Source organism: Calypte anna, chromosome 6 (genome assembly GCF_003957555.1).
Source record: "Calypte anna isolate BGI_N300 chromosome 6, bCalAnn1_v1.p, whole genome shotgun sequence".
Classification (NCBI taxonomy): Eukaryota; Metazoa; Chordata; class Aves; order Apodiformes; family Trochilidae; genus Calypte; species Calypte anna.
Genome location: NC_044252.1, coordinates 9,792,764 through 9,803,337, shown reverse-complemented (window position 1 = coordinate 9,803,337; position 10,574 = coordinate 9,792,764). Strand labels below are relative to the sequence as shown.

Below are 10,574 nucleotides of genomic sequence, written 5' to 3'. Positions count from 1 at the left end.
TATCTCAGTAAATTGTTGGGCCTTCAAGGTAACAAAAGCACACACAGAAAAGGCTTTTTCCAGACACCGATTTGAAAATAACTTCAAGAAACTCAAACCCTAAACTGAATTTGGCCCTCTACCTCATTTGAATAGCAAGAGGCAATTCTTCAGCTCAAAATATCTCAATTTAAATATTCTTAGGCACATTGACTGACATGCTCAAGTTTTAAACTGACATTATACTGAAGCAACTCCAACTTCAGAGAAATTTCCTATCATATCAAGAACAGCAATTTAGTAGTTTAAGTTACTTTTTTTTTTTAAAAAAAGTGGTATCTTACCATAAAATCCGAAGAAGAGAGTCCTCTTGGGAAATGTCCATAGTCTGGAAATAAATTTAGTCCTTCACCAAATTTAAAGCTTTATTTATAGAAAGTTCACTGCATTAATGGCAGTAATATCTGAACTCAGCACTAACAGGTTAATATTTACATTTAGATAACACAGACCAAAACAGACTTAACATAGCCACAGTTCTAGAGCAGACAGACAGACAAGTAAAAGACAAACGTTAAAAATAATTATGATTATTTTGTTCCTGTTGATTTAGTCCAAAGGTCTATTTCTTAATCAGATTAGCAGGAAGAGTGGACTTGTCCAAGTCATCAAAATATGGATGGTTCAAGGCCATTTTACCAGAAATTCTTTTTGCAGGATCATAAATTAACATTTTCTGGAAGAAAAAACAGAAACATTTACTCCCTCATGAAATGGGAATGAAAATCCTATTAAATTAGTAGATATTTAACCACAGTAACAATTAAATAACAATGAAGATAAATTTTCCTCCTGTATTCCAGAATTTCTGTCAGAGGGAGTGTCAGAGGGAGAAGTCATTTCTACTTACAAGTCAGCAGTAATGCATAATATCTCACTGAGAAAAACTTTATTCCCCCCATTCAATAACCAAGCCCATGCAGGTATCAGGGCACAACGTGTGCTGAACTAAATACAGAAACAGGCACCAAGTAGCAATAATTACAAGTCTCAGTTTCTCAGCTATGGAATATTAATAAGCTTTATGCTGTTTAAGACCAAAATGTGTATAAGGACAAGTCCTATGCTTGTTTTGTTAAGCTGACATTGAAGAAACCAATGTGAAATTGCTTCCAGTCAGCTTGGTGCAGCAGTTTACAGTTAAAATACTAGAGTGATCGCTTAAAATTCCAAACAGGAACAGTATACAAGGAGGCAGAACTGAAGAAACACAGTTTTAAACCTTCAGTTTCTTTGCAATAAGTCACCTCTACTGAAGACCTCAATAATAAATCTGATGAGAGCAAATAGATGGGATGCCATTACCACTAAAAGGAATGAAGCAGTAAAAAAATTTTCCATTAGACCCAGAACTAGCAAAGTCTCTGCAAAATCTTTGATTTTATTTCTCCTTATCAAAGATACATACTTCTCAAATTCAAGAAATCAGGATTCTACCAACTGTTTCTGCCCCATCCCCACAGATTCATCTTCCAGGGCTTCACCAATATTGCTCTGCCCAGTAGTCAGGCTTGACATTTAACTGTCTCTAGACTTTATCCTTCTGCAGTCTTCCAAGTTGATTTAAACTACTGAATTGGCATTTATATTCTCTTAACTCCTGAAGAATGCAGTACTCTAGATTTAAGTTTTATGACCAATATTTCCTTAAGTGACAGGCTCCCATTAACTGTACCACAGAACAGTATCCTAATTGCTAATACCGATATCAAAGGTTCTCTTAAAATTGACAATATAGGGCAAATTTATATGAAAAAGGAAAGCCACTATCATGAGACTACAGCATTTCAGCTGACAGACTGTTTTTCCTCTGAGCCATCTGGAACTTAGCATCTGATAGACCAAGGCTTTTGGTGATGGCCCTTAAGTGCTCTGAAACGCTGGCCACAGAAGTAGTTTAGCTTATAAAGTTTACAACCTCACCCAAGCAAGTGGTCTTGACACAAAAATATACACCACTATTCCAAAAGGCAGCTATTTTAAATACTACTTCCATCTGCAATAGTTTACAGAAAGAAATTAACATTTTCATTGACATATCTGAACTTGTTCTATAGCAAAGAAATATTCAGCTTTGTTGCCTTTAAAGTGGTATTTCTCCTTCAGGTTTAAGTGCCCTGGGAAACTTAAATGGATTCCAGATGCCTAAGAATTCGGCCATATCACGATCACCAGGCACTAACAGGAAACTAAAATGTCTATTTATTAATAGGCTTTGAGATTATTACTGTGTTAATACCAGTTGAGGAATTAGTTATGTTTTTGTCTTGTTAGCAGCAGCCCAAAATCTTGGTTTGCACAAGGAAGCCACAGCTCAGATGAATATTAAGCAGTTACTTGACTATTAAGAACATTCACTTCAATTGGTATTAGTTTGTCAACACAATCAGTAACAATTCTACCTCAAACTGATTTAACAATGATACTGTCAGTGGACACAAAGGAATTCTTCTCAGATTAGGCCAGTTCTCTAAATAATTCTGCTCCAAGGTTCAGAGAGCTATCCAAAACCACTGTGTTAAATGTTCAGTTTGTCAGTCTGAACTGTGGCTCTCAAAGCCACTGTTCTCAAAAGAGAAATTGAGAAACTGTGGTCATTTGAGCTTCTTGGGTAACACCACTTCAGAGTATTCTGCCATAGCCATATCAATCTGGGTAATAAGTTACTTTCTTGTTTGTGACTGCTTATAAACATTGGCCAAATACACAGGTAATTGCTGTACAAGCTTCCCCTTATACCAAGATGGTTCTGAAGTTTCAGCTCTTAAGACACATGGAACACAACATATACCACCCCAGATAAGTCTGCACTGTACAAATGCACCTTTAGGAGGACCATATAACTCACCACATAACCATAGGAGGACTATATAACTCACCAAGGTACATTCTTAGGTGCATTTCAGAGCACACTAAAGATGTGAATTAAATTAGTCTGCAGGGCATGAGCTGGAAGAGCATTAAATGCAAAATCCTGATGAAGAGCTAAAATAAAAGCTTAGTATGGTACCTCCACTACACGGCCACAGGACTAAAGTAAACTGAAAAGATACTGAAATAATGTCTCCTAAAGTAGACACAGAATATACCAATTAAAAATTAATTTGCTCAATATTTAAAAGCTCAATTTTTTAAAATGCTCAATTTTAAAAGAAATTGAGATGGACATTACAGATTGACAAGCTAATCCCCCAATTTCACAGCTAATCAATAAATTCAGCTATTCCCATCATTGTTTATTCAGTCAAGACCACAATGAAAGCTTAATCTAAACGCTCCTGCAAAAGGAGAACATTTCCAATAGGATCAGCAGTCATACAGTCACATCACAATTAGTGCTGGCACCTGGAAGGTGACAGCTAAAACTAAGGCAGGTGCCTTCAACTTCATGATCTAAATGGTCCTCACTTTCAAGTTGTACCTGGCTAGTTAGTATAAAAATGGCTTAATGAGAAAGAAAGTAGCTTGGTCACTTATTATTCACCGAAGTGTTACATGAGGTGTCACTTCTAGAAGAACAGCCCATCCTAGTGCTGATAGCTTAGAAGATCTCTGTATCTTCCCTCTAGCCAAGACTGAATAATATAGTTTTATGTATTCTAGACTATTTCTTACTCAGCAATTTAAGAAAGACTACTTACAGAAAGCAGATCAAGCCCATCTCCATCTAAGTTTTTGACATGGGTTCCCAGGCTGCCAGGTTTCCATTTTGGAAATGTGTTTTTGTAGTCTTGCAAGGATTCCACTTCAGGCCACACCTCATTGTTGGGGGTCCCTAAAGCTCTGCAGAAGGATAAACAGTACTGAGAAGTTTAGTCTGAAATCTGGATACACCACTATGATTTTAGTACACACAACACTGTGCAAGTAGTAAAGAAAGGTCCAGCCTGACATACCTGAAGATTCTGAAGAGCTGGTCAATCTCTGAGTCCCCATGGAAAAGGGGCTTTTTAGTTGCCATTTCAGCAAATATGGTGCCTATGCTCCATATGTCCACAGGAGTAGAGTAGCGAGCAGATCCTAGCAATACCTCTGGAGACCTGTACCACAGTGTCACTACCTATTGGACAGAGAAATTGTTTATAAGCTTTTAGAATCAGGTCCTCTGACTGCAAGCACAGTGAATCATTCATTATTAAGCAGCATTCAGGGGTTAAATTTTTGGTTAAAATAATTGCCAGTGCTAGAAAATTCAGTGAAAATCCCGGTTTCAAGCTTCCTTTACAGAGAGGCATAACTCACTGCACTGCAGTAGTTTCTACCCTCACTGCTTCTGAAAGAGCATGAAGTTGGTAACACTTAGGCACTAAAACATTCATACATGTGTACTATGTGAATCCAAAAACGACCTCACAATACAGTAAACAACAAGTTCTGGCCCATTACTGTTAAGGTAAAAGAAGGATTCATAGGATGCTTTGGAACATTAAGAGCAAAACCAGTCAGGAAGGTAGAAAGCCACTGAATACAACAAAACCAAGATACAACTTTTTGGTACTGTTATGTTGGGACTTCAAAAGCTCTGTGAGCATTGTCCAAAACACCGAGGGGATGGTCCAACTTACTCACTTCATGAGTGTATACCCTCACTGGAATCCCAAAAGCTCGAGCCAATCCGAAGTCTGCCAACTTAATCACCCCCTTGTCATCTATTAGGAGATTCTGAGGTTTTAAGTCTCTGTGCAGAACTCTTCTTGAATGGCAGAAGACAATGCCTTGCAAGATTTGATACAAGTAACTCTGTAGAACAGATAAAGTGCAAGAAAAAAGTCACCTTTAGTACAAATCAGTGTTCTGCAGCAAAGCCCTTCCCTGCAGCCTTTCTTCCCATAGCAGAAATGAAATGGAGCTAGAAGCAGCTAGAAATGGAGTCCAAAGCACTGCAGATACACAGTTAATCTCGGTTATAGAGCCACACAAGTGAATTCTTAAGGTTAGTTTAAGGAAGTTTAATTTCATTTATTAAAAGTATTTAAAATAGAATTTGAGATCAAAACTCACATTGATCTCATTATCCACAGATGCCTCTTTAACCTTTCATTTCTCCTCAAGGACTTAATTATACTGAAAATAAGAACTGCTTATAGCTTTGTAGATCATCATCTTTAGATTAACTTCTCTTATGTTAAGAACTTGCCCTCATTACCTTAACACGTGCACGATCCAAATATTGGCCAGCTGGAATAGAATCCAAGTATTTCTTGAGATCCATGGAAAGGAATTCAAAGACAAGGTACAGTCTTGCGTCTTGCATAAGAACATCCTGAAGGCTGAAATGAATACACAAACAACTCCATTGGAGAACACATGGACTGGGTCACATTTTACTTCTCAACAGGGATATGAATTTACATTTCTAAGTTCCTGTTATGAAAACCTTTAAAAGTTTTGTCTTTAAAGAGGAGCAGCAAGTTACACGGTCATCTGGAAAATCAACTATATCTAAAATTGTGCCAGATTGACCCTGTATGCTCACTCTTAAACTTTGTTTCCTTGTGCCTAATTTCAGACACCAGAAGTCTAAGGAAAAAACACTGTTGCCTTTAAAACAAAAAGACTGTGGGTGTTGTGTCTAGCTTCCAATTGAAACTGGCTTATTACAGCAAAATCTGAATTACTAGAAGGACTTAAGAGAATGTAGTAAACACAGCAAGATTTGCACAGATTTTTAAGTATCTTCTTCATCTTTAATAGATTAAGGTTCTTAAACCCAACACATACACTGAGATGCTACACAGCTGGAACTTGACTGGTTTTAATGCACATTAGAAAGAAAATATTTTTGCTGTGTCCAAGAGCAAGTAAATATTTTGTGGGAAAGACAATAACTGCAATCAGTCCTCCATGTCAAGTAGTCACTCATAGCTCAGATGTGTCAGCTTTGACAGCATCATAACTCAACACCTCTGCTACAAAACAGCAAGGAAGTGACAGATTACAGAAGATCCGGTAACACCAAGAGGTTCAAATGGTCTATCCCAAGGTGGCAAATTGAGACTGACTCAAGTTCAGATAGTTCTGTAGACTGACTAAAGAGCAGTTAGGCTTTGGAATGGGCTGCCTGGGGAGGTGGTGGAATCACCCTCCCTGGAAATATTTATAAGCCATGTAGATGAGGCACTTCAGGACACGCTTTAGTGGGTGATACAGATTTTGATAAACACATATTTTGTTCAGGGGGTGTAGGGAGATATTCATAGTTGGACACAGTGATCTTGGAGATCTTTTCCAACTGTGACAGTTCCAATTCTGTGAAGTAACAGCTTCAGCCAGTTTTCAAGGAGTATTCTGTTTCTGTTCTGATAATAACCACGCTGAAGATAATTTACATAAATTACAAAAATCAACAGAAATTTTCTATATTTCTACAACAGGAAGAGGCAGCATGAAGAGGTTTTAATTAAAAAATTGGCATAAACACAGGATTTGGGACTACAGCTACCTGCTGTAAAGCAGACTGTATTTATCAGAGTAGCTCTTGCCCCACTAGAGTGGGGAAAAGATATTTATCTGAAGGGACCTAGTGCCCTTCAAAGAGTTTAGCTAAACACCAATACATGCATACCAGACTATATTGGGATGATGCAGCTCTTTTAATAAAGAAATTTCTCGGATAGCAGTACTTGGAACACCTTCCTCCTCACTTTCTAGACGTATTTTCTTCATTGCAACCACTTGGCCTGTGATTTTGTGTCGACCTTTATACACAACACCATAGGTACCTGAACAAAGAGACAGTGAAAGCACATGGGAAATACCAGCTTCAGGTACAGATAAGTCATTGCAAATAAGAATTCCTAACACAGCAATCATCCTTGCAATTAAGTTGTCTTTAAACGTTTGGCTTGACTACAAGCTGCTGCTTAGTTTTGGCAGTTTAACCATACAATAGGGTTTCTTGTTTAAAGCATGACACCCATGAACAGAGTCATTTGTTAGGACAGGGTACTTAGCCTAAGTGAGAAACTTGAATTTGGAAAATGCTGTTATAAAGTATTTTACTAATTGAGTTCCAGGGTGATTAGCGTTCAGGCAAGATCACTGTACTGCTTCATCTCCAAGATGTAATTGTTTTCCTATTGATACAGCATGTTAAAAGATTAGAGGTTTAGCTTTGAAGTAGTGCTCCCTTTCCAATCAGAGATTTATCCATCCATTTGTCATATCTGTAGAAATACCTCTAGCACAACCCTCAGTGCAGGAGAAAGGGTAGGGTGGTGGGTCTCAACAGAAGCTAAAACTGGAGTCAGTAGTAAATTTTTAATCTATTTTGATCATCAGTGTTCACAGAAGCAGAATCCTCTACAAACCAAGACAACTTAGTATTCTTTTCACCCTTCTTGAAGCATTAATGCCTCAGATTAAGCTCAGACTAGTTTCTTTCAGGAAGATGGACTTCTGCACAAGGCTTCAGTTATGAAGCTTTGCTCAAAGATAATTTTGCAATGACCTTGGAGACTGCCTTCTCAGTGTAACATACTACAAGTTCTCAAGTTTACATAAGGCTAAAAGCATTATAAAACACAGACTTATACATTTAACATTGACTGGATTCCAGTGAAAGGGAGGTTGTGACTAGCATCTGCATTGAAACAACCTTCTTAGTGCCTTATAATAAATAAATTGTTAAAACCCAGTTCTCCATAGAGGTTTAAAGTCTGCTCTTTCTGTTGACAAGTGTAGTGACAGGATATAATCCAAGCAGAACCATTCACAAGCTACGCCCTTACAGCAGCTCTGAGCAAAGAGTACCACACCGTATACCTTCAGAAGTAGCTGATACACAGGTTCATATGCAAAGGAATGGAGGTGCTTCCTAAATGTAAATGTTGGTTTCAGAACTCAAAACATTTCCTGCACCCCCCCTTGGGAGAAAATTACACAATTAGCCACCAGGCAGACAATTCTCACTTGTTCAAAATAGACCAAGTCATCTTCAAAAGAAGAGCAGTCAGAATGCCTTTACATATAGAGAAAATTACTGCAGTCAAGCTAAGGCTTATTTTGCCAGTTAATTGAATTTCAGTAGTTCCTCTAGCAGCCAGGGCCTCTACTACATTCATTCAGACTGTGGAGCATTACAAGGATCATGGCTTTTCATACTTACCCTCCCCAATCTTCTCTACTTTTGTGTAATCCTCCATTGTTATGGCTATCCCTGAAACGATCAGAAAGAAAACACAAGGGTGAAGAGTTAGTGACATGGACACAGCCAAGTCAGTGATATTACCTGGACAAACTGGAGACCTGAGCCCTGGTGAACCTCATGAGGTTCAACAAGGCCAAGTGAAGGGTCCTGCACCTGGATCAGAACAAGCTGCACTATCATTACATGCTTGGGAATGAGGTTTTAGAAAGCAGCCCTGCAGAAAAGCACCTTAGGGAGCTGGTGGACAAAAAGCTGGACATGAGCCAACATGACCCAGAAGGCCAGTTGCATCCTGGACTGCATCAAAAGAAGCGTGGCCAGCAAACAGAGAGGAAATTCTGCCACTTACTCTGCTCTGGTAAGACCTTACCTGGAGTACTGCATCCAGTTCTGGAGCCTTCAATAAAGTAAGAGCATGAACCTGATGGAGTGGGTCCCAGAGGAGGGCCACAGAAATGACCAGGGGGCTGGAACACCTCTCCTACAAAGACAGGTTGAGGGAGCTGGGGTTGTTCAGCCTGGAGAAAAGAAGACTGAGAGGAAACCTAATAGCCCCTGAAGGGGCCTATAGGAAGGCTGAAGATGGACTGTTTGCAAAGGCTTGTAGGGATAGGACAAGGGCAATAGTTAAAGTTAGAGAAGAGTAGATTTAGATGGGATGTTAGGAAAAAGATTTTTACCATAAGGGTAGAGGGAATATGGAACAGGTTGCCCAGGGAGATAGTTGAGGCCTCATCCCTGGAGATATTCAAGGTGAGGCTTGACATGGTTCTGAGCAATCTCGTCTAGTTGAGGGTGTCCCTGCTTACTGCAGGGGGGTTGGACTAGATGACCTTTAGCAGTCCCTTCCAACCCAAATTATTCTATGATTATGACAGGTTTTTGGAAGCTAGCTCTGTCTCACATCATTAGGATGTTAACATGGAACACTTACCATTCTCCACAACACAAACACAGGATTTAACTCACGGTTACAACTAGAAATCTACATTACACAGCATCATCAGGCATCAGCTCAAGGGAGAAAGATGCTTTTGTGAAGAAAGCACCTCCAAACAACTGAAAAAACACACCCTTCCTACTCATTCGTTTCATGTAGTTACTCATTAGCAGGAACCCCGCTATCGAAAATAGTAAAGTTTGATGGCAGCAACGTAAGAGGATACCAGCCCCACAGCACTTGATACCAGCCCCACAGCACTTGATAAGCATACAGCAGAGTCTTCTGGGCGACAAACCGAAACAGGCACGGGGGACGTGAAGGCGCTAGCACCTTCTGGGACCGGCCTTTTGTCCCTTCCTCTGCCTCTTGACCCCGTTCACCAAGGGCAGCTCAAGTCTAGTACCAGGCTGAGCGGCGTTAGAAGGTAAGGAGCGGATCTGTGTTACCTTCAGCTCCAGCGGGGAGTGCTGACAGGCGCTAAGCAGGAGCGGGAAAATGGCGAGCGCTCACCCACAGCCCGCTCACTCCGCGGCCACGTTCAGCACCGAATTCCCACTTCGGTCCCACTCCCGCACCGCCGCCACGGGCCGCCTCACCGCGACACCCCCCCTGGGGCAGGGGCCGGGCGAAAGGAGAGGCCCCACTCCCCTAGCGAGCTCCCTGCTCGCCTCCCCTTCCAGAACGATGCGTGCCCCGGTCGGGAGGTCACCAAGTCCCCCCGTACGCCGCCCAGCCGGTGGAGCGAAGGCAAACCCGGACAGCAGAGTAGGAAGGGTCAGCTCACAGCTGCCAGCCGCTCGCCCCACTGACGGGCGGGGAACGAGAACAACCTCCCCGCAGCAGCCGTTACGAGAGCCACCGGCCGCGGATAAGCGGCTCCCCAACCGCGCCGCGGGGCCGGCACCAGCTGAAGTCCCAACGCCAAGGCTCTCCCAATCCCCGCCGCCCTCCCCTGAGCCGCCACTGAGCCCGAGCCCGGCTCCGCCGCATCCCCTAAGCCGCCACTGAGCCCGAGCCCTGCTCCGCCGCCCTCACCTGAGCCGCCGCCGAGCCCGCTGCCCGCCGCCAAGCCGCCCGGGGCTCACTCAGGGGAGGGGACGACGTGTTCGAATGGCCGCGCGCCGCATCGCCCCGCCAATGGAGCCGCTCTGAGATGATTCAAAGTGACCAATCAGCGCCCGCCGCTCCGGCGGCGCCAAAGCGAGGCCGAAAGGCGGAATTTGCCTTCCCTGTGGAAACGGCGCGGCCGGGCCCGTCAAGCTGAGGATGGGACGGGCGTCCGCTTGGTTTGAGGGCGGTAGAATTTCTTGAGCGGGCGGGTGATTCCTCATAGCCCCCAGGACAGGGGCGCGTCCCTGCCGGGGGCTGCGGTGGGAGGGTGCTATGGGTGAACTGGTCCCTGCTCAAACACCCAGCCAGGCTGTTTGCATGGTATGGGGAATA

General features: G+C 42.2%; 1 protein-coding gene across 2 annotated transcripts; it reads right to left on the bottom strand.

Moving 5' to 3' along the window:
- Nucleotides 1–467: 467 nt before the first annotated feature.
- CDK1 (cyclin dependent kinase 1) lies at nt 468–10,231 on the bottom strand. 2 transcript variants are annotated; one of them, XM_008502164.2, is made up of 8 exons: nt 10,167–10,231; nt 8,147–8,197; nt 6,605–6,761; nt 5,186–5,309; nt 4,609–4,779; nt 3,936–4,099; nt 3,681–3,822; nt 468–715 (listed from the first exon to the last, which is right to left on the bottom strand). In XM_008502164.2, exons 2-8 carry the CDS (start codon nt 8,181–8,183, stop codon nt 602–604), a joined length of 909 nt encoding a protein of 302 aa, XP_008500386.1. In that variant the 5' UTR covers nt 8,184–8,197; nt 10,167–10,231; the 3' UTR covers nt 468–601. The 2 variants fall into 2 exon arrangements, with proteins under 2 accessions (XP_008500386.1, XP_008500387.1); XM_008502165.2 differs by lacking the exon at nt 4,609–4,779 and having other exon boundaries at nt 473–715.
- Nucleotides 10,232–10,574: the final 343 nt, after the last annotated feature.

What these genes read in the sequence shown, in the direction of transcription:
- CDK1 (XM_008502164.2), bottom strand. Translation starts at nt 8,183, where the DNA reads ATGGAGGATTACACAAAAGTAGAGAAGATTGGGGAGG. An exon ending in TGAGGGTATACACTCATGAA is followed by an intron (nt 4,100 to 4,608) that starts GTGAGTAAGTTG and finishes TCTGTCCAATAG; the next exon opens with GTAGTGACACTGTGGTACAG. An exon ending in CAGCTCTTCAGAATCTTCAG is followed by an intron (nt 3,823 to 3,935) that starts GTATGTCAGGCT and finishes ATCCTTCTGCAG; the next exon opens with AGCTTTAGGGACCCCCAACA.